The sequence below is a fragment of the Pipistrellus hanaki genome, assembly GCF_964339955.1.
Source record: "Pipistrellus hanaki genome assembly, chromosome: 1".
NCBI lineage: Eukaryota > Metazoa > Chordata > Mammalia > Chiroptera > Vespertilionidae > Pipistrellus > Pipistrellus hanaki.
This window is the reverse complement of record NC_140503.1, coordinates 10,214,540-10,238,330: the sequence shown is the minus strand read 5'-3', so window position 1 is coordinate 10,238,330 and position 23,791 is coordinate 10,214,540. Positions and strand designations below refer to the sequence as shown.

Sequence of the window (23,791 nt, the reverse complement as noted above, 5' to 3'; positions counted from 1 at the left end):
CACATGGAAAGCAAGAGTGAAAGCGGTAGAGGAGCCTTAAAAATAACCTGAGGTCCCTTCCATTCCCAATAGGAAAAGCATTCTAAGAATGGAAAGTTTGAGCAAAGCATTGTCTTAAAGCAGTCGTCGGCAAACTCATTCATCAACAGAGCCAAATATCAACAGTACAACGATTGAACTTTCTTTTAAGAGCCACATTTTTTAAACTTAAACTTCTTCTAACGCCATTTCTTCAAAATAGGCTCGCCCAGGGCCGTGGTATTTTAAGGAAGAGCCACACTCAGGGGGCCAAAGAGCCGCATGTGGCTCACGAGCCGCAGTTTGCTGACCACGGTCTTAGAGTAATGAGACATCCTCTGTCTGGACAGCATTCCCAGCAAGGAGAATGCTTCCCCTCACTCCGCTGAGTTTTCTCCTTTTGTGCATTTCCTTGGAAAGATACATACACGAGGCTGGAGCATTTTATTGTTCATCACTGCTGTGTTACCTTCCACACTGCTTACGGGCATGTCGAGTAATGCCGGGGATGCAGACATCACCACTTCACATGCAGCCAACATTCAGGGGAGTCAAGTGCCCATTGTAAAAAGGCAGTTTAGTCCTCCCGGTGTTTTCAGTGGTTAGAGCATCAGCCTGCACACTGAAGGGTCACGGGTTCCATTCCTGGTCAAGGGCACCTAGCTGGGTTGCAGGTGCCTCTGGTCGGGGTACTCGGGGTGTGTGCAGGAGGAAACTAGTGTCTCTCTCGCTCTCGCTCTCACTCTCACTCTCATCAGTGTTATTCTCTCCCCCACCTCCCTTCCACTCTCTAAAAAGCATTGGAAAAAATATCCTCAGGTGAGGATTAGCCAAAATAAAATAAAGAAATAAAAATAAAAAGGCATTTTATAAAGACTTGGAAAAGTGAGTGGCTGAGAACATTCCAAAAGCACTTCATTTGAAAAAGTGATTTTCAAACCACTAACACATAATATGATCTTGTTGAATCAGAAGACTGTACAAAAAAATCTTAGCAATGACATACATAGCTCTGAACAAATTACAGTTCATTACAAGAGACCAGCAAACCAAGAAACTGACCAAGTAAAGGAAAGCAAAAACACAGACTGGGCTACGGGTGTACCTTGCTTCATGCAGTGCCTGCTGTTCACGCCTCTCCTCCGTGTGCAGACACCGTCCGGGCGCTTAGAATGTCAGTGAGTGAGATGGACACCAGTCCTTGACCTCCGCCAAGTTTACAATTTTCTGTTAACTTAACCCAACTCATTTTACTAATAGGCATTGTATCTTAAAAGAAAACATGCCAAGCAGCATCACCAACGTTTAAAGTTTAAGCTAAATTGTTCTTATGTGTCCCCCTGCTGGGTAACCCTAAGCCGGATGATAAAGTGAAATGGAGGGGTGTGTGATCTCTCCTTAGCGCCCTACCAAAGGCATATCCACTCTGTACTCCCTTTTTACCTTTTATTCTTATTATTATCTGCTATATTACTGAGAACGACGAGGTAAGGTCAGGTAAGGCCTGTCTTCGTGGCTTTAAAGAATAAGTAGTTACGTCAAGTTGAAGTAAGCATACAGCCCTAGCTGGTTTGACTCAGCGGATAGTGTTGGCCTGTGTTGTAAAGGGTCCCAGGTTCAATTCTGGCCAAGGGCACATGCCTGGGTTGTGGGCTCGATCCCCGCCCCCCAGTAGTGGGTGTGCAGGAGGCAGCTGACCAGTGTTTCTCTCTCATCATTAATATTTCTCTCTCACTCTTCCTCTTCCTTCCTCTCTGAAATCAATGAATATATATATATATATATATATATATATATATATATTTTTTTTTTTTTTTTTTTTTTTTAAAGAGAAGAAGTAAGCATACAGGGCTTGGAAGGTTTTATTTATATTTATTGTGTGTCTGTTACTTTTAAAAAATGCACATGGTATCTATATGGTATTCTTTTCTTTCAAATTTTTACATAATTTCAGATTTATAGAAAGTTACAAGAAAAAGTACAAATAATTTTTGCATAGTCATTACAGGTTGCCCAGTGTCAGTATTTATCACATTTGCATCATTCCTCCCCCTTTTCCTCATGTTAACTTTTTTCTGAGCCATGTGAGAGGAATTTGCAAGCATAATGTCCCTTTTTTTCTAAATACTTCAATATATGTTTCCTAAAATGAGACATCCTCTTACACAACCACAGTACTGGGGAGTGGACATTTTCCCTGGTCCCTCTCAGTTCTTCTGGCTGGCCGAATAATTAAAAGGACATGAGAGTTTAACAGGAGAAGGTGATGAAATTTAATTACATGTGTACATAAGGGGCTCCGTGTAAGCAGAGACCAAGGGCAGGCAAACCAGGCAGGTGAGGCCTCTATTTTGTGTGGACTCAGGAGAAGGGGGTTGTGGTTTGGGACTTCAGAGGGGGAAACGGTCGTTCACATGGAGATAAAGCAAATGAAAGTATTTTTATGAGGGAAACAGAAATTTGAGCACTTAAAATTATTGTTGATATGTTTCATTTTAATTTTTAATTACCTGTTTTTGGAAGATCTTTAGAAATGAGGCTTTTTTCTTTTCTTTTTTTTTTTTTAATGAGGCAGCCAAAAGTTTCTTAGATATGTTTTTGGTAGTCTCCTTTAGGAATATCTATTTTTGTTTCATTGCACAAGCAAGGCTGAAACTAACTTTCAGCTTAGTTTTTAAAATGACTTTTTAATCAGGAAGTTAAAGGAAATCTAGACGTACCAAAGTAAAAAAGAGTCATTTATCAGTGATCTTGAAGTGAATAAGTTCTTGGTAAGGCCAAAGTGAGAGGCAACAAGTGTTTACTTGAGATACAGAAGAATAGCTGTTCTGAAGCACCAATTCAGGCAGAAATCCAACAAGTGTTCCCAGTAGGCGGTGGCAAGTTTTCATGAGAAAGGAAAGGGGAACTGGTACATCAGTGGAAGGAAGGCGTTTCTGTGGGTGTTACTGAGCTACAGAAGGAATTTCCACAGGTGCAAGTAAGCTAATATCGCGATGCTAATTCTTTGTTGTTGTTTCCATTGATTTTTAGAGACAGTGGGAGGAAAGGAGAAGGAGAGAGAGAAACATCTGTGTGAGAGAGGACACACAGCCTCCTGCCTCCCACATGCGCCCAACCAGGGGCCTGGGGTCAACCCAAGTATGTACCCTTGACTGGGACTCAAACCTGTGACCCCTTAGTGTGCAAACGGGTGCTCCAGCCACTGAGCTACACTGGTGCGCAGAGTGTGAGGCTTAATTCTAAAGAATGTCTTTCATTTTCAGTCTTCTAGTCGTAATGTCTGCTTGCCTGTTGGTTTTGCAAATGATTGTTTGGAGTATGAGGCTGTTGTAGCCCGGTCCAAAGGTTCCTTTGCCCAGTTTTCAAGTTCCCCTGCAAAGAAGACAGTGGCAGATGTGCAAGTGTTCAAACCTCGGGGTAACTGGGAGAGAGAGTTCTCCGTCCCAAGAGCCGTTTCTTCGAGGATTAGAGGGGAGAGCTTATCACCCAGCCCAATGGAGCAGGATCTCGAACTTTACTTGGGTTTGTCTGGTTGTTAAAGAACCTATTAGGGCTTACACAGCATATAGGGTAATGACAGTCCTCACCCACTATGAGTTTAGGATGGTGGTAATTATAATAGTAACTGTAATAGCAGCTGGTGATCTTTAAGTGCTTATTATGTGCCAGGAACTGCTGTTCGGCACTTGGCATGAATTCATTCATTGAGTGCTCACTACACTGATACCGCTACTACCGACGAGGAGCCCTAACCCTCACCCCACGAACTCCAGTTAACCCAGCCAAGGCCTCCTGGGCAGTCTGGTTCCTGCGTCCATGCCCCCTTTGCCTGTACACTGTAGCGCCTCCCCATGGAGGGCGACGTTGGAGAGTTTCAAAGAGGTGGAAATTCCTACCCCATCTCACCAGTGCCTGACCACAGGTGAGATGGGATAGGAATTCGCACAGTGAGCCCCATAGCCATCCCCTCACCCAGCCCCCTGCCGTGGCCTCAGGGTGGCCTCCTCATGTCTCATCTACACTCTGTGGCTTGTCACCTCCCTGGCTCTGGCCTCCTCCCACTGGGCCATCTATGCCCCCGCCATGCACCTGATTTTGCCATGCTCCAGTTTTAAATCCTCCCGTCGTGTCCAGAAAAAGGACAGCTTCCCATCTCTTAGCCTGGGATCCCAGTCAAGATCACCTTTTTCTTAATCTTCACCTGAGGATATTTTTCCATTGATTTTTAGAGAGAGGGAAAGACAGAAACATCGATGTAAGAGAAGCATATAGATTGGTTGCCTCCTGCACGAGCCCTGACCAGGGCCCAGGCCAGGGAGGAGCCTGCAGCCGGGGTACGTGCCTTTAACCGGAATCTAACCCAGTATCCCTTGGACCGCAGGCTGACACTCTACCCACTGAACAACACGGCTAGGGCAAGATCACCTTTTGAACTTGATAAAATGCATGTCACCAAGACCCAGCCTGGGGGGGAGGGGGATTGAAACAAGCTTTCTGGGGGTGAGTGATTCTCACATCAGCCGGGTTAGGGAACTACCCAGGCAGTTTTTGTGCCAGATATGCAGACACGGCAAAATACAGAATCCTGGCACCATGGATGCCTGCTGGTTCCTCTGCCCATCGGACTGGAAACTGGGTGGGCCTCAGCTTTGTCTAGCAGAGAACTTGCTATCTACCCGGCACTCGGCAATGTCTCAGACACACACATGACTGGATCACGAGGCGAGTTCTCCTGATGAGATAGACAGTTGAGGCGGATTGCTGATTAATGCTGACTGCCAGTAGTGATGGGTAAAAAGACAGAATCACCCTCCTTTTCACCTCTCCTGGTGGCCCTGTCTGTGGCTTTCCCCCAGGAGTGACAGCCTGCAGGTGCAGGTGGTTGCTCACTTACAAAGCGGAGCATCGGGGTTTCACGGGCAGGGCCGCTGGTGGCTGGCTCATTTCGGGGGAGGAGGAAATACAGCGGTGGGCCTGACCCTCCCGGCTGCTGGCAGGTGTTGGCGCACAAACCCTGCATTGGTGAGGAATCTCTAGTACCTGCTCAGGTAGCAAGAACCAGGTGTCCTCCGTCTTGGGGGTGAAGCAGACCTGGTGGCAGCCAGCAGTGTTTGCAGGGAGAGCCCAGTGATACGGAGAAGTCCAGCTGCAGAAGACGGGGCTCTGAGGGAAGAGGGCGGGGTTTGGTGAGGCCTGTGAGTGGTGGGGAGTCTGGCTCCAGCCCTGCCAGACCCTCGCCCTCTGTGAAACCAGCATGTGACACGGGCTCTCTCACAAGCTTGGTTATTAGCAAAAAAAGTGTGTGGTTTCATGCTTTCAAACCATCGCAAGGCTAGGGGGAAGAGAACAGGGGTGTGATAACTTGTTACCATCTCTTTTCCTGCTGTTTTTATATATTTATATATTTTTAATTGATTTTAGAGAGGGGAAGGTGGAAGGAGAAAGAGAGACTGATTGGTTGTTACCCTTATTCGTGCATTCATTGTTTAATTCCTGTATGTGCCCTGAACGGGGATCAAACCCGCAACCTTGGTGTGTCAGGACGATGCTCCAACCAACTGAGGTACCCACCAGGGCTTTCCTGCTGTTTAACTGCTCGCTCTCGATTACTCAGCACAGTGCGGCTGGAAGGAGAGCAGCAGGTACCACTGATTGCCAGGCAGCCCGAGCTGCCATCTGTCTCTGGGGGAAGAGGGAAGGCTGTTGGCAGGGCAGAGCAGGTTTCAGGGGCCAGACCGTCTCCACAGACCTGCTCAGCGGCCTGTTCACTATCAGCTCGCTGAATTGTTCTCTCATACCCACCAGGACAGTCACATTTAACCTCATGACAGCCCCACAACGGAGATACACATAGGGAAACTGAGGCTTGGAGAGGTGAAGTGACTTGTCAGTGTGAATGGCAACCAGAATGCTCCTGGCTTCCTGCTTCTGTGGTCACTGGCCCAAGTCTTAACCGAACTTTTACTAAAAACCATTCTCTGAAATGGGCTAAGGTCCGGGGTTGGTTCAAAAAAGGTTCTTCACAATTCAGACACTGCAGCACGTGAGTGGTTTTATCCGAGCTGCTACGTGGATTCTCGGTGATCCTAGGCAAGTAAGTATTAAATAAATGTGATGTGTTTTTCTCCCCCAGATCGGCCATGGATTTGGAACATTCCTTATGTCAAAGCCCCAGACACACACGGGAACATGTGGGTCCCGTCCTGAGGGGTGAAGCTCTGTGAACCTTGAGTGTAAGGCGTGGAGCCCCAAACACTGGAGTCCTTGTTGGTACTGGGTGTTCACGTCCCTCAAAGAGGTCACTCTGGAACGTGGATGTTGGTCATAGTTGTAGTAGTCATTGTTAACACTTCCCACTAAAAAAAATAAAACGTTCTATTTTCTTAATCCCCTTTTCTATGCTGCACTTTGGAATGAAGGCTATTAAATGTCAATGTGAAAAGAATATAGATATGAAGTTCTCCTGGCAGTGACTGGAACCTCGCGATGGTGTCAGCCCTTCTGAATCCAGGGTTGACCGTGTATGTGTCTGGTGGGAGGGGAGGGTTCTTTTCCCACCCAGCCCTCTCTCCGCCTCGGGGGTGTCAGGGTCGAGGGCCCGAGTCTGCAGATTCCAGGCCTGAGGCTGGTGGGCTGCCCTGCAGACCGGTGAGCCCTGTGGCCCCCAGCCCAGCAGTGTCCCGAGGCTGTCCATCCTCCCAGCACCAGGCCGGCCATCTCACTGCCTGCAGTGGGGCTCACTGGTGGCTGGGGCCACCTGCCGTCATCTCACCTGTTCCCCAAGCTGCGTGGATGTCTCTTCCATCCATCCCCAAAGATTCCTAGCAAAGACGCCTCACAAATCATACGAAAGCACACAAGTGTTTTACTCGGAAGAAATCCCAAAAGGTGACCCAGGGGGGTGCCCTCAAATCACAGTGAAACAGGCCCAGAAAGGTTCAGGATGTCCTCCTGGTCTCACACTGGCTCCCAGTCTCACAGCTGGCTGGGGTCAGAATTCCTCTAATGATTCACATAAGATTTTCAATTTTCACTGTGTGTAAAAGAAAAAAAAATCTAAATACTGAACTCATGATATGCAGGAAGAAGTATTGGGGGAGAGAGGGGATGTACTGATGTCTACAAAACTTACTCTGAATGCATTTAAACCAGGTGGGTTGAGGGATGGGAAGAGGGATGGGTAGCTGGGCACTAAAGCATGTATAGTAAGTGTTCATTGTGGAATCAAGGTGGTGAGTATATGGGTGTTCACTGTACATTTCTTACAACTTAGTTTGAAATTTTTCATAATAAAGTGGGGGCGAGGGGAGTAGTTGCAGGTCTCACCCATGGTGTATACACATGACCCCTTAGCCACTATCCCCCAGCAGGCTAGATAAAAGGGGGGCATTCTGGGCCTGAGAGTAACACTCGAAGCATGGGGCTTCTGGTGGCAGAATATTGGAATCCAGAACTGTGGGGGGTTTTCCTCTGCTCCTGGGGAGTGTAGGTGGGCGGTTGGGCTTTGAGCCTGAAACAACCCATTTGGGAGGTGGAGAAATCTTGCTTCGCTCGAAGGTGCCCACGTCTATTCCTTTACGGATCCATATTCACTCCCACGTTTCAGGGGCTGGTGATTCCGGGAGCAGCGGGTGGCTGGTGGGGGCGAGCTGTCTGGAAGGGATAAAGCTCCCCCTTCTGGCTTGTGAGGAGCCCACACAGCCCGACCAGCGCTGGGCCCGCCTCCTCAGCACCCACTTCGTGTGTCTGTGCGGCGCCCGGGGTGGGGAACCGAAGCCCCCAGAGGGCCCTCCGGGAGCCGGGCATCCGCGGGCGGCCCCGCGCGCCCGAAAGGCGGCGGGCGGGGTGGAGGCGCGGGCACTGGCGCCGGCAGCCGCGCAGCTGCACCTGTTGCAGCGTCGGCAAAGCCGGGCAGAGCGCAGGGCAGGGCCGCAGCGAGGAGGGGACGGGGGATAGGCCCCAGCGAGGGACTCTACCCGGGAGGTGAGGCTGGAGCGGGCCGCAGCGACGCCCGCTGAAAGGCAGGGTCTCAGGGAGGCCCCTGCCCCAGGCGGTACCTAAGGCCGTGCCGCCGGTCTGCACAGGGCGAGGGAGCACCGCGCGAGGGAGCACGGCGCGGAGCCCTGTGGGCGCAAATTCTCTGGGGCGCACCCAAGTCCGGGCAGAGGAGATGGCCCTCTGGATACAAGAGATGGCCCTCTCTGGGGTCACGGTCTCCTGGCCGCGGGGCCTCCGAACCCCCGGCAGCCTCTCGGGGCCCGGGGCTGCCTCGCTCGCTTCGCTCCCGCAGAACCAGCACGTGGAGGCGGAGACGCCCCCGCGCCGGGCTCCGAGGCCAAGGGCGCCCTGGCTCCGGGCCAGGCGAGGGAGGCCTCCGGGGCGACTCCCCGAACTTCCTCCGCTCCCTCACTCCCACCTCCCTTTCTGTCTCCTCCTCCTGCGGCTCGGCCCGCCGGATGCCGCCCCGCTCGGGGGCCGGGTGGGTGGGCGGTGGAAACGGCACAGGCCCGTAGGTGCGCCCGCCCGGAGCTGCTCCAGCCTCCACGTCCCGGCTGCCGGGCCCGCCGGGGACCGGATGGGGCTGGGGCTCCGGAGCTGAGCGACGCCAGGACCGGGACGCATCCCCGATCCACCTGCAAAGCCAGGTGGCTGGAGAAACGAGGGTCCCAGAGACGGGGTCCGCGGGGCTCCGCCCACCCCACCCTCCACCCCCGCCAGCCTCCCCGCACCCCCCCCCTCGCCCCGGGGAACATGCAGCTCCGCGGGAGATTGCCCTGAGGCCGCGCCACGCCCCCTCCCCAGTCTGAGCCTCCGCGGCGGCGGCGGCGCCGGGGCGGGAACGCACCGCATCCCCGTGCCCGGCAGCAGCGGGCTCTGCGTCCTCTGGCTCGGACCGTCGGCGTTTAGAGAACCCGGCGGCGGCGGCGGCGAAAAGCGGATTTGAAACCAGGAGTCTGGGCGGACGTGGGGAGCTGGCTCCGCAGCCCCGGCCGCGGCGGCGGCGGCCCCGGGAGCCGCGGGCCCGGGGGGAGCGCCCCGCGGACATGGCTGAGCCGGCCGTCGGGCGGCGGGGAGCGAGCTGAGCGCCCGCCCGGCGGGTCAGCCCGGGGTCCGGCGGGGTCGCCCGGGGCCCGGCCATGGCCTGCCGGGGCTGCGGCTGCGGCTGCGGCCCGGGCCACCTGAGCGAGGACAACGCGCGCTTCCTGCTGCTGGCCGCGCTCATCGCGCTCTACCTGCTGGGCGGCGCGGCCGTGTTCTCGGCGCTGGAGCTGGCGCACGAGCGCCAGGCCAAGCAGCGCTGGGAGGAGCGCCTGGCCGACTTCGGCCGCCGCCACAACCTGAGCCGCGGCGAGCTGCGCGGCTTCCTCCGCCACTACGAGGAGGCGGCCGAGGCGGGCGTGCGCGTGGACCACACCCGCCCGCGCTGGGACTTCACCGGCGCCTTCTACTTCGTGGGCACCGTGGTGTCCACTATCGGTACGTGCGCCGCGCGGCGGGCGGGGGCGCGGCGGGGCTCGCTGGCACCTCACCCGGCGGGGGCGCTTCCAGGGGTGGGGACCGGCGCTTCTCCACCTCCGTCCCGTTCACCCGCCGCTCTGCAGGCTGCCCCCCCCCCCCCCCCCCCCGGGGTGAGCTGTCACCTGGCCCGCAGGTGGTATCGCTTGCCGGCGGCTTCCCTAATGGGGTCCAGCTGCATTTGCATCGCTTGGGAGCTTGTTACAAAGGCAGAGTCTCAGCCCCTCCCCTGACTCTCCCCCCTCTCGCCCCCCCCCCCCCCAGTCTGAATCCGCTATTAACAAAGGACCTGAGGGACTTGGATGGTCCTTACGTTGGAGGCTCTCTGCTCTGGGAGATGCTCAGGCTAGTTGAGAAGACATGGCTCGGATTCCTGGAACTTGAGGAAGAAAGCTTACCCATTGCGGCAGGGACCTGTAAACGTAGATTGAGTGAGTACCGCTCACAAGGCGAGGGGACGGAGCCCACGTTTAAGAAGAGGCTGTTCTTGCCCTGGCAGGTTTGGCTCAGTGCGTTAGAGCATCGGCCCCCAACAAGCCAAAGGGGCCCAGGATGGATTCTGGTTCAAGGGCATGTCCCTTGGTTACAGGTTTCCCGGCCCTGGCCCGGTTGCATGCAGGAGGCAACCAACCAGTCGATGTGTCTCTCTCACATCGATGCTTCTCTCATCATCTCCCTTTCCCTTCCACTGTCTCTCAAAGTCAATGGGAAAATATTCTCGGGTGAGATTGAACAAAAAATAAGATGAAGAGTCCATCCTTAACTTCAAGTTTACAGAGAAAATTAGATTGAGCACCAGATTGAAGGTCAGGCAACATGCTTATGAAAATGGAAACCGTTTCCTTCCCTGAAAAATGGAGGGAGAAGTGGCCTTGGGGCTAACCCCGTGGTGTTAGGTACGGTTTGGGTTTTGCATCCGGAAGGAGAAAAGAATTGCACTCAAGGGCCCCCTGGTCTACAGCAGCGGCTGCCAACCTTTCGGACTTCACGACTTCACGGCCCACCGGCGGGGCGGGGACCAGCGGTTGGTGACGGCGGTCTGTAGAATAACTGGCTAATGGGACGGGGGTGTCTCTTTCATGTTTACTAAGGAGCTAGGACCTATCTAGAGGCCGTTGGGAGCCACTGAAAGTTTTTGAACAAACTGGCTGTAGCCAGTTATGCCTTTATTCCCAGCAGAAGGGAAAAGTTGGGTGTCTGCACCACCTTTCTAAAGATAATTCATCCTTGAAACATAATCGAGTGATGAGGGGTTTGGGGAAGATGCTGTAGAAATTTTGAAGACAGAAAAAAGCTGGAGCAGAGGAGGGGGCTTTGAAAGGCTACTCTGAAAGGGAGTGGCCCAGGCTCTCGGTGGCACCCCAGGGGGCAGGCGCTCTGCAGCTGTGGCCCCGGCGCCAGCAAGAGAGCTTGTTGGCGAGGGAGGCGGGTGACCAGGCGAACTTCCCAGAAGCTCCCGCACGAGGAGCACACGTAACAGAGCTCGGCCTCAGGCCTGGTTGGTTAGGAGAGGCGTCCCAAGGTCAGTCCAGAAGCCCAGGGCTTCTGTGGGTGAGGAGGAGGCCAGGCGGAGAGCACGGGGCGGTTAGGGGACGGTTAGGGACGGGATGCACAGGCCGCATCTGAAGTGCTTTGTCCTGAACTGCCTGGCTCACAGCCCTGCCCCACCCCCACCTCCGGCCCCCGGCGGCCCTGCCCGTCAGCAGGCCAGTGAGATAACACAATAACTGGGGGTCTGGCAAGGAGAACTGCCAGCATTCTCTGTGATGACCAGAACACGGGCGCTGAGGCGGTAGCCCACATCCCTCGCAGAATTCTCTTAGCAGAATGCCCTGAGTCCCCATTGTGCCACCTCCCTCATCCCATCGCAGGAGACTGCCCAGGATTTGTATGTAGGTAGGACTCAGGGGAGCAAACTGCTTGGCAAGTGTTGCCACGGAACTCCCCTTGACTCTGCTGTGTTTGCATAGCAAGTACCCGGTTTCTATTTCGATAGAATAGTTATGTGTCCTTTTAATAGGAGATTGGGGGGCTACATCCTCACCCCCGACACACACCTTACACACGTCCTGTCCCGTCCTGTGCCCCCCTCCCCTAGACTCCCCTTGGACAAGGAGCTAGGAAGGAACAGAGTGTGTTGATAGGCTGGCGAGCAGCAATGCCTTAGGAACGGAGAAAGTCTTGGATGGCTGAGCGTGTAAGAGGCTCAGTTATGACAAAGGAGCCCGGTGGAATAGAAGGAAACTGGACAGGGCGTCCGGAATCGGCGCTGTTGGTTTTTCTTCTGCCGCTTTGGCAGGTGTTGGGAGCCCCATCCCTCTCACCCGAGCTGTCGGCAGGTGCTCACCGTGTACCTGTGCAGTAGATATCGGTCCCTGCTCCTGCCCACCCCCAAACCTAAGCCGCTCCCTTATGTAGGGTTCTTGTGAGGGACGGTGAGCTCATCTAATGAAAGTTCTTTAAAAAGTACAAAGCACTATATATTGGCTTATTTTTATATTTCCAACCTTTCCTCTTAAACTGTCTCACGAGTTGCTGCAGCAATAACACACTTGCTACCCTTTATCGGGATACACATTAGGCACATACTGTGATTATTGTGTGAATATGTGATGCAGCTAATTCAATCAACACAACTCCATGAGGTAGATAAAATTATTTCCACTTTATAGGTAGGGAAACTAAAGCTTCACGTTCTTTGTAAAATAAAGTATAAAGAAGAAGAAAAAAAGTTACACCATCTGTAACCACTGTTAACATGTGATGCATTCCTTTGAGTTCTTTGTGCCCTATGCATACATGTATGTGCATATGTAGTTTAAAAATTGGGGTCTCATTCTGTGAACCATTTATCTGGTATTTTAATCATCACGTTACACTGGAGGCCGGGTGCACGAAAATCCATGCACAGGGGAAGGGGGTCCCTCAGCCCGGCCTGTGCCCACTTGCAACGTGGGACCACTCCGGGAATGTCCGCCTGCCAGCTCAGGCCCACCCCCTTGGGGATCGAGCCAAAGCTGGCAGTCAGATATCCCTCTGGCAGCCCTGGAGCCCTTGGGTGATGTCTGACTCCCGCAGGGAGTGGGCCTGAGCCACAGTCAGACATCCTCAGTGCTGCCACGGAGGCAGGAGAGGCCCCCAGCACCGCCACTGTGGTCACAGCCGTCAGCCAGCTTGTGGCTGAGCAGCACTAACCACCGGGGGGGCAACTCCTGCATTGAGTGTCTGCCCTCTGGTGGTCAGTGCACATCATAACGACTGGTCGTTCCACCTTTAGGGTCAATTTGCATATTATCCTTTTATTATATAGGACTAGAGGCCCAGTGCACAAAATTCATACATGGGGGGCGGCTGTCTCAGTCTGGCCTGCACCCTCTCACAAACTGGGACCCCTCAGGGGATGTCTGACTTCCCATGAGGCTAAACTAACCGTCGGACAGCCCTCTCGCAATCCGGGACTGCTGGCTCCTAACTGCTCTCTTGCCTGCTGGCCTTCCTGATCGCCCCTTACCACTCGCATGCCTGCCTGATCACCCCTAACCACTCTGCCTGCCTGCCTGATTGCCCTTGATTGCCTGCCTGCTTAATTGCCCCTAACCGACTCTGCCTCGTCCCGCTCCGAGGCTTCATCTGGAAGGACATCCAGGATGATATCCAGAAGGTTGTTTGGCTGTCCGGTTTAATTAGCATATTATGCTTTTGTTATTATAGATTATTATAGATGGTGGTGTTTTTCTTTTAAAAATCAGCTCCACTGTCCTTTATAATGCATAGACTTTGAGATAACACAACAAGAAAGCATGCAGTAAAACAATCATTGAATGTAAGTAAAACTTACAGAAATATGGAAAGAACAGAAATATGGAAAGCAAACAGGTCCTGAAAGTTGGAAAAAGAACAGAAATATGGAAAGCAAACAGGTCCTGAAAGTTGCTGGGAGGAGCTTTGTCTTAGTTGAGGTTCCCTCAGAAGCAGAGCCCAAGCCAAGAATTTTAGTTCAAGCAGTTGATTGGCAGGTGCAAGGGATACAGGCAGGTAGAGGGGGACATGAGTCCATATAGGGGTGTATGAGGCAGGAACCAGTGAGCAACTGGTAGAGGCAGACCTCAGAGACATTACAGGCTCGATTCTAGACCACTGTAATAAAAGCAGGGATCACGATAAAGCAAGCTGTAACCTTTTTTTAAAAATGGAGCACAATAGGGGGGGGGGGGGGGCAATGTTAAAATATGTACACAGATAATAATTTAATTAAAAAATAAAAATAAAAAAATGGAGCACAATAAAGAGAAGCACAGTAAAACTAGGTGCTTCTGTACTTAATCCCATGTGGAAGCTGGACAGCAGTGCAAAGCTCCTGACCCAGAAAGCTCCCAGGCTGCACGGGAGCCGGGAGCAGGGGCGGGGAGAATCTTTATACACCCACACTGTCAGCAATTGGGTAAAAGGTGCTTGGAGGGCAGGGAAACATAAGCCTATGGTTCCCAGATGCTTCAGGCCTGATTTTGCACGGACAGCACAAGGGTAGCACAATGGCGAAGATGTAGCCATTGGAAGTCAGGCCCAAGTGACTGGAAATGATACAGGGTGTTGCCAAGAGGTGTGGGCACGGGACCCACGATGATTATTCAGGCCTCAGATTGGGCTGCAAGCTCCATGCCTGAGTCCTGAGCCACCCTGGAATTCTGATCCTCAGAGGAAAGGTTCCCTCGTGGGGTTTCATGTAGAAACCATTGCATAGGGCAGTGGGCCATGTTCACCAATAGCACTTTCCTGGAAAGTGCAGTTGACATTTCGTGTAACTGTTGTCTAGTGAAGACCTTTGATTTAAAAGTCAGAAGAAGGAAAAACATTTTGGCAGTTTCTCCAAAGGTTAAACACAGAATTACCACGTGACTCAGCAATTCCATTCCTGGGGGATGTACTCGAAAGAATTAAAAGCAGAGACTCAGACAGATATTTGTATAGCTATGTTCAGGGCAGCGTTATTTACAACTAGAGGCCCGGTGCACAAAATTTGTGCACCGGGGGCGGGGGGTGTGTATGTCCCTCAGCACAGCCTGCATCCTCTCCAATCTGGGACCCCTCCAGGGATGTCCGATTCCCATTTAGGCCTGATTCTACCAGGATCCAGGACTGCTGGCTCCCAATTGCTTGCCTGCCTGCCTTTCTGATTGCCCCTGACCACTTCTGCCTGCCAGCCTGATCACCCCCTAACCACTCCTCTGCCAGCCTGATTGATGCCTAACCTCTCCCCTGCCAGCCTGATTGCCCCTAACTGCCGTCCCCAAAGGCCTGGTCACCCCTAACTGCCTTCCCCAAAGGCCTGGTCACCCCTAACTTCCCTCCCCAAAGGCCTGGTCCCCCCCAACTGCCCTTCCCTGCAGGCCCAGTTGCCCCCAACGGCTCTCCTCTGCCAAGCTGGTCACCCCTAACTGCCCTCCCCTGCAGACTTGATTGCCCCCAACTGCCCTCCCCTGCTGGCCATCTTGTGGTGGCCATCTTGTGTCCCCATGGGGGCAGCCACCTTGTGTGTTGGAGTGATGGTCGATTTGCATATTACTCTTTTTTATTTATTTTTTTATTTTATTGATTTTTAACAGAGAGAAAGGGAGAGAGATAGAGAGCTAGAAACGTCGATGAGAGAGAAACATTGACCAGCTGCCTCTTGCACACCCCCTACCCGGGATGTGCCCGCAACCAAGGTACATGCCCTTGACCGAAATCGAACCTGGGACCTTTCAGTCCGCAGATTGATGTTCTACCACTGAGCCAAACCGGCTTTGGCTGCATATTACTCTTTTATTTATTTTATTTTTTTATTTTTTAATATATTTCATTGATTTTTTACAGAGAGGAGGAGAGAGGAATAGAGCTAGAAATGTCGATGAGAGAGAAACATCGAACAGCTGCCTCCTGCACACCCCCTACCGGGGATGTGTCTGCAACCAAGGTACATGCCCTTGACCGGAATCGAACCTGGGACCTTTCAGTCCACAGACCGATGCTCTACCACTGAGCCAAACCGGCTTTGGCTGCATATTACTCTTTTATTAGATAGAATAGCCAAAAGGCGGAAACAACCCAAGTGTATATGAACAAATGAATGGATTCACAAAATGCAGTGCATACTTACAATGGAATATTATTCAACTATGAAAAGGTATGAAATTTGATGTATGCTACAACATGGATGATAGACCTTGAAACCATTATACTTAGTAAAATAAGTGAAATATAAAGGGAAAATATTACATAATGCCACTTGCATGAGGTACCTGACAAATAGGTAAATTCCACAGGGACAAAAAATAGAATAGAGCTTAATGGGTATGGCATTCTTGATGAGGACGATAAAATAAGGTTTGAGTGTACATCATGCTGATGGTGATACAACCGTATGAATGTATTTAATGTCATGGAATTGTACACTTAAGAATGATTAAAATGATAAATATTGAGCATATGTCACCATGATTTAAAAAGTTGGAGCAGAATATGAAGACACACTCAGGGATGCTGATCTTGAAAGAGACTGGTGGTCAGACTTGAAGCAAAAATGAATTTTGAGCCGAAACCAGTTTGGCTCAATGGATAGAGCTTGGGGACTGAAAGGTCCCGGGTTCGATTCCGGTCAAGGGCATGTACCTTGGTTGCGGGCATATCCCCGGTGGGGGTGTTCAAGAGGCAGCTGATCGATGACTCTCTCTCATCGATGTTTCTAACTCTCTATCTCTCTCCCTTCCTCTCTGTACAAAATCAATAAAAATATATTTTAAAAAAATGAATTTTGAAATCAACCTACAACTTGGAGGAGTAGATTGGCACTGTGGCTGGTGAATGATCCTTCTGTGAATGTCTTTTCTCTCAACTATGCTCTTGGCAGGGGTTTGCTTCTGTGTGTTGCCTGTGTATGTATAAATCGGCTTCTGTCCCAAAAGGATCTGAGATCTGTGGCATATAATCTGGTCATGGCAGGCATAGGCATTAGGTTGCCCCTTAACACAACCAGAGTTTATTCACACATACAGCCCTCTGAGGGCCTTAACTCCCAGGGCAGCCATCTCCCTGGTGGCCCAGGCTGTTTTTATCTTGTGACCCAGGAAAGGGGAGAAAGAGCTGAAGAGTGTAAACCAGCAATCAATTGGTCACCACCTGGAAGAGACCCACGTCACCTCACAGACATGTCATTGGCCAAATCAGGTCACATGGCCACACCCACGTGCAAGGACACTCCTCCTATGAGTGGATATTGGTGAACAGCACAGACACCTAACACACACACACACACACACACACAGACCCCCCCACCCCCCTGTACATGAGTGCCGTGCAGTAAACAGGTACAGTAATGGAGTTAAGACATTGGGGAGATGAGAAACGAAGCAGGATAGGACCCCTAAGCCACAAGTTGTCAACACACACAGGTAGCTGCCAGAGGGACCCGCGTCATTGCCAAAGGTGAGCCCGGCCTTTGGCTCTGCGTTTTCCAGTTGTCACACGATTAAGAGGTGCAGATAACTACTGCTCCCCTTCCCCAGGCTGGCTGCTTGGAAGGCGCCCAGCTTTTCCAGACTTAAGTAAAAATTTCTCCTAGAGATTGTCCCGGAGGGGAGTAGATAATGCGGGGAGTCACTGCCTCCACAGCATCTGGGCCGCAAACACGAAAGAGAACCGTGTGTTCCCGCATCCCTGATGCAGATGCGGGTCAGTAACACCCCTCCCCCAAGGCCCAGGGCCACGCGGGGCAAGCATGCAGCTCCCGGGGGCGTGGCCCGGCAAGGACATTGAGAATTTTCCACCGGCGGCTCCCAAGCGTAGGTGTCTGTAAGAACTCACCTGGGGGAAGTGTGCTCGGGAAAAGGCAGGTGACGGGGCCCCTTGCACAGCTCCGGGTGGAGCACCACTTCCCCACATGGCTCTGGCTCAGGCAGCACAGGGCTCACACAGGAGGCACACGTGGTGGCGAGGGCTGAGCACGGGGATCACCCCTGAGGATCCCGCTACCTGAGAATCTGCGGTACCGGCGGCAGCTGGGGCCTTGTTAGACATGCAGAGTCTCAGGCAGCCCCACACGCACTGAACGCACCTGCTCTTTAATAAAACACCCAGGCACACTAAGGTCTGATGTTTTGTGATATTGCTGCTGGGAACAAGATGCCCTGTGCTTTAGAGCAGAGCACACCGGTGGCCAGGTGGGAGTGCAGGGGAGGGGGATGTGCTCATTGGTTGCCTCTGTGGACCTCGCCACCCGCTGGCAGGTTCCTAGGTGAGGACCAACAGCAGCCTGCCCTGGCAAAGGGTTTTGGGTTCAAGTCCCAGTCAAGGGCATGCACTTGAGTTACAGATTGGATTCGGGAGGCAAGAACTCAATGTGTCCATCACACATCAATGTTTCTCTTGTCTCTCCCTCCCTCTCTCCTTCTCCGTCTCTTCCTTTCTCTCCGTCCCCTTCCTCTCTCCCTTCTACTGTCTCTAAAGAAATCAATGGGAAAAATATCCTTGGGTGAGGATTAACACACACACACACACACACACACACACAAACACACACACACACACACACACGAAATTAAGAGCAGCCTGTTCAGTCATAGGGATGCACTGGGCTCGGGCTGAGAAGGTGGCCCTGGTTCGTGTGGATCTGAGGAGCCCAGATGCAGAGATCCCGAGCCCCAGCTCAGTGATGGGCCAGTCAAGATAGACGACCAGATTTTCAACAACAGTTTTATTCATTTTGATTAAGCAGAGAGAATGGCACTGGTGCCCCTCTTTAGCCCCGGGTGTGGCCGTGATTGGCACTTGGGCAGCAGCATTCTGCATGGTTCCGCGGGGTGGGAGGTGGGCTGACAGGTGTGTGACGTGGCCTGGTCAATGTGCAGACTGAACGGAATATTGTTTTCAGATTCTGTTTGTTCCTGCATGGAAATAAGACTGAGGAAAGAGCTTTTGAAATCAAGTTATATCACATTCAAACAGTAACCTATTGGAAAACACCATTTTACAGTATAAAGCTATAGACTAACATCAAAGATAACCAACTGGCATTCAGAAAGAATAAGACATCCCACTAATACATTAACAGATGTCACACATTAATGGATGCCATACGAGGGTCAATATTTAAATCACTCGTCGAATAGGCACTTTACATTTTGCAAAGCATTTGCACACACACCTTGTGCAATAGGCAGAGAAGTTATTAATTCCATCTTGGGGATAAGGAAACTGAGATACAGAGAGCATAAATATCTTGAGACTACACATCTATGAAGTGACAAAGTGAGGAGTAGAAACAGATTTTGTTTTGTTTACCCCCTGGTGATAAGAGAAGTACATATTCATTTTAGAAGACTGGGAATACATGGGAACAAATGGGAAAGAAGGCAGAAATCCCCCGTAATCCCACCATCCAGCGAGAACCCTCCTGTTTGGTGTATCATAATATGTTGAACTTAAAGTACTGAAGATTTTACTGGATTTAAGATGTGTCATTATTTTAAGTACCATTAAGAAAGAAAAGTATGCTGTCATTACAGTCTGACACGAGCAATTGTGAGACCATCCTCATTTAAGAGATACATTAGCGCTGGGAAAAGGCTCATCTTGAAATCATGGAAATAGATCATATCTTGTAAGTTTTCCATATATTCATTATACATGGGCATATTATTCTATTTAGGTAAAAAAGGATCTCACGGTAGAACTTCTTTTGTTTATGCTCATATTGACTCATTTTAAATATTTACTTAAAAGACTTCTAGTTCACCCTAGCCAGTGTGGCTCAGTTGGTTGAGCATTGTCCTGTGCACCGAGAGGTGGCTGTTTCCCATCAGGGCACACGTCTGGATTGCAGGCTTGATCCCCAGTAGGGGGTGTGCAGGAGGCAGCTTATCAATGGTTCCCTCATCGTTTCTCTTTCTCCCTCTTCCTTTCTCTCTCTCTAAAATCAGCCAAATATATTTCTCAAAAATACTTACAGTTCATATTCTTATTCTTTTTCTCTGGGGAGCAAGGGGGGTGGGGGTTATGTTAGTCATTGTATACGTGTGCTTTTAGATGTTAAGGATTTTAGGCCTTCGTCATCTTGGTCATGCTTTTTATCCATTATTACTTTCTGTTCCGTGTTTATGTAGACACTAGGAGCCCAGTGCATGAATCCGTGCACCTTGAAAGGAACTGTGGGCCGAGAGGCTGCGTGGGCACAGGAGTGCATCTCAGTCCATCCTCCGTGCCTCCACCTGGCCCCTACTGCTGCAGCACCTGGTCTGCTCCCACAGTGGCTCTTATGCACTAACGACACCAGCCCCACTCACACCTGCTGACGGCATGGAGCAATGGAGGCCAACACTAGCAGTGGGTGTGAGCAAGGCCAGTGCTGTCAGCGAGTGCAAGTGGCAGCTGCTGCCCCAATCGCCCCTCACACTCCTGCAAAGGAAAGGTCAGCTGCAGGACAGAGCTCTGTCTCTCCACTGCCCAGCATTCCGGCACACACACACTTCATCTCAGCTTGTTGCCTTAAAAATTCTTGTGTATATGACAGAACATGGCGATTTCCTTTCCTTTATCCTAAACTCCATCCTGTTCTCTCTCCTCCTCCATTCTTTTCTCTATGAAGGAGAGAGGGGTTTGGCATGAGTGTAACCCAAATCTTGCGCTCTTTGGGGTCCTAAGGGTAGTATTCTGTTCCAAGAAGCACAGTCCATTTGCCCAATATAATGAAAAAGTAAATTCAGTTTTTGCTTGCCTATCTCCAAAGAGTCTTAGGGTCGCCAATATAACACAAAGGGAAGTTCCCCCTCTCCTCTCTCTCCTCTCCGAGTCTCTCGGATCTCAAAGGAGTTCTGGAGCCTTTTATCCCTAATCCTTCCCCTGCCCTCTCAGCCCTCAGTCTCCCTGCCCACCCCCCAAACCTGCACCTCCATCTATCTCTTCAGTTTCTTATAGCTTTCCATCTTCATCTCAAAGGACCGCCTTGGAGTTGATCCAGCAAGTAATGGTCCCCTGGGGAGGAAGAGGGAGAAGATTGGGATCCCCAGTGCATTCCCTATTTTATACGGCATGGGGACGCTCTCACATGGAGACATTCTCGGCCTGAGGAAGGCATTACTATGTCAGACCCAGAAATGCAGTCCTGCTGAGGATGGGAGACATCCCCATCATTGTACTGCTCCCCCCTCCCCCTCCCCCTCGCCCTTCCACTTCCTTCTGAGCAGTCTGTCCAAATTGTCAGACTAGACCCCACTTTTCTGCAATGCTGCTCCTGTAACTAACACACACACACACACACACACACACACACACACACCGCCATCTTCCTTTGGCCCAAGAGCCACCCGTAGAGGCCTAATTACGGGTCCCGATATTGTTGTTGACGTTCTCTCATCAATCTCACCAATCTCATCAATCTCTTCTACGGATCACCTGCTTGGAAGGGAAGCCCTGTGGCCGGTGAACCCAGGGGTCAGACCACGGTGACCCTGGGTGTGACCCAGGGTGTGTGGGTGTTAGGGGGCAGCGGGGCCATTCAGATTTTAATTGTAGAGCAGTGTCACCAGGGCCATGCAGGTCTGATGACCACAGGTCCCAGGTAGAGGAGCTGTGATCACCTGTGAGCTCCAGGCTTCCTTCCCTCCAGAGGGAGGAGGTCAGGGCGCTCTGCACATTTCCTGGCCAGGGCAGCCCCTGGGTGTGTCCAGTCCGCTTAGTTACCTGTCTGTGCGGGACTCCTGATCACCCCGGAGGAGCCGAGCCCCTGAGCCGTTTCACTGTGTCCCCACTCATTTCTAAAAGGAGCCACGGCAGCTATCTCTGAACTCGTCTCATTCTGTGCCTTCCTGTAGGCGTTGCAATCCTCAGTGTTTGCATTCTGGTTTCTTCTTTCCTTTCACATTATTCCCACACCCTTCCTCGAGAATTCATGTATTCGTGTTCCTGTGGAAGAGCTTAACCAGACTCAACCAGTTGGATGGGAGAATTACGTGTGATTTTGTTCACGCTGTGTGTGCTCCCCAGGGGTTAAACACTCACATGCCTGTACGTATGTTTCATTCTAACGACACCATGGGGATAGGTACTGTCCATCCTCCCAGGTCACAGACCAGGAGTCTGAGGCCCAGAGAGCTTCCGTGCGGGTCCGAAGGTACCCAGCGGGTGGAGGGTGAGGCCTTCCTTCAAAGCTTACACTTTGCATCACCCCCTCCTTTGCCACCTACAGTACTACGACCTATTTTTTCTGCGCGGTGGTCCTTAGGAGGTGGGATACTGTAAGAAGACTGATGGTCTGAAGAATCTCAGGCTTTCTGTGATTTTGTCATGTCTGATTCCTACCTCGTAGGAGTCCATGGATATGGAGACTTACATCACCACCCACTACATACTTCACAGTCCCCTCAACATTGCTGCATTCCTCCCATCACCATGGCAACTAATGTACCTCCCCCCAGGACTTTCATCTCCCATTTGATCCCAGAGGTCAAGCCCTGACTCTGCCTGTGAGCTGTGGTAGGTCGGCACCAAGGTTGTCTGTGGCTTGGGTTCTTCCCTCGTGTTAAGCAATCAATGAAGATCACAAGGCATTGGTCTTACAGCCCATCCAGGGCTGTGGTTTTCGAACTGTGCTCCAAAGAGCCACTGAGGTTCTCTGCAGTATCTTAAGGGCTGTCTCAAGGGCCCCGGGGACCCCTCAACTTCTTATCTCTTACATATTTAGGGTGCCCCCAAAAATGTATACACACTTTAAAGCTGGTAGCTCAATATTGAAAATGAAATGTATTTTAGTAAACACCATCTTTATAATTATTCAATATATGTGAATATATTTTTGGGACATCCTATATGTATTTATATATGTCCAAAATATTTATCCTGTTCTGTTACCTTTTAATTTGTTATTAAATTTTTTTTATAGCGCCATATACACTCATTTGGATAGGCAATTTTTTTTCTTTACAGTTTTTCACAAATTCGGGTGCTGTCCGTGTTTGAGATAAATATTCTTTTTCTTAAATATATTTTATTGATTTCTTACAGAGAAGAATAGATAGGGGTAGAGAGTTAGAAACGTCGATGAGAGAGAAACATTCATCAGCTGCCTCCTGCACACCCCCTACTGGGGATGTGCCCGCAACCAATGTGTCCTTGACCGGAATCGAACCTGGGACCTTTCAGTCCGAAAGCTGATGCTCTATCCACTGAGCCAAACCGGATATGGCGAGATAAATATTCTTATACATTCTTTGTTTAGCTCTAACTCATCTCAATTTTTGTTCAAATGACTGCTTAAGTGGTTTTGTGTGATTGGCTATATAATTATGCTTTGATTTATTTCTAAAATGATCTCATAATGACTTGAGAATGTGCATTTTCCAGAATTCTCCTTCCTGTTTGAGTGTTTCTTTATGTCCTTATGTCTATATATATTTCAGCTGGGTTTTCTCTTACATTACAGAATTTGGGAACGAAAGGGAACAGAATCTCCAAATCTAGTGGACACACCCAAAATAACATTTCAGTTGTGTGTTTCAGGACATATAAATCCAGTGTGATTGATTTCATCACTTGTATGACTTATTAACACTTTTGTGTATCTCTTAATGCTTTATATGGTGACATCTATTTTTAAACTTAGATATGATGAAATTCCTGCAATAGATTAACAGATATTTGCTAACTTTAGATTGTCTTTCTAGTTGTGATTTTTAATTTATTTTTTATTTTTATTTTTTTAGTAAACCAGTTAATACATTTTTATATTATTTTTTAATCAGTTTTGGACTTTTCTCTTTGTAAGGGACTTTGGCACATATGTTGGGTCTCATTTGCATTATCTTCCTTTCTTTTCCTATTCTCTTTTCAACTCTGTACCTTCCATTACAATGGATTGGGTATCCTTTTTGGCATTTTAAGTGTGATCACATGAAATTTATCAAAATGTCCCTGTAGATTTAAAAAGCTCTGTTGGCCATTGTTTTTCATGTTTATGAATAAAACTAAGACCGCTTTCTCTGGGTGATAACGGAGCCTTGCGACCTTGGGGTCTGCCCCATTCTCTCCGCCCTCATGTGTCCCCCTCGTTGGTGTATCTTGTTCTCTGGAAACACTTTCTGGAATTACCGTTTTTCCTCTAGAACCTGCCTCACATCTGGTGTCCGAGAGCACATCACCTCCGTGCCCGTTTTCTCCTTAGCGATCTTGGTGCACTTCCTTCTCTTCACTTCCAGTTTGTTCCAGTCCCTTCTTCTCCTGCCTCCGG

At 50.5% G+C, this 23,791-nt stretch overlaps 2 protein-coding genes across 4 annotated transcripts in view; both read left to right on the top strand.

The window, feature by feature from the left end:
* Window positions 1-6,971, top strand: part of TDP1 (tyrosyl-DNA phosphodiesterase 1) — a 49,501-nt gene extending 42,530 nt beyond the window's left edge. For 2 of the 3 annotated variants that reach the window (XM_084884098.1, XM_084884097.1), the window contains exon 16: window positions 6,155-6,971. In XM_084884098.1, coding sequence (XP_084740224.1) covers window positions 6,155-6,228 — 74 coding nt within the window. In that variant the 3' untranslated portion in view covers window positions 6,229-6,971. The remainder of the gene's footprint in view (window positions 1-6,154) is intronic. The other variant, XM_084884096.1, reaches the window with a different exon arrangement.
* Window positions 6,972-8,578: 1,607 nt separating this feature from the next.
* KCNK13 (potassium two pore domain channel subfamily K member 13) overlaps window positions 8,579-23,791 on the top strand; it is a 54,097-nt gene continuing 38,884 nt past the window's right edge. Inside the window, exon 1 of the mRNA XM_084884317.1 lies at window positions 8,579-9,498. Coding sequence (XP_084740443.1) covers window positions 9,159-9,498 — 340 coding nt within the window. The 5' untranslated portion in view covers window positions 8,579-9,158. The remainder of the gene's footprint in view (window positions 9,499-23,791) is intronic.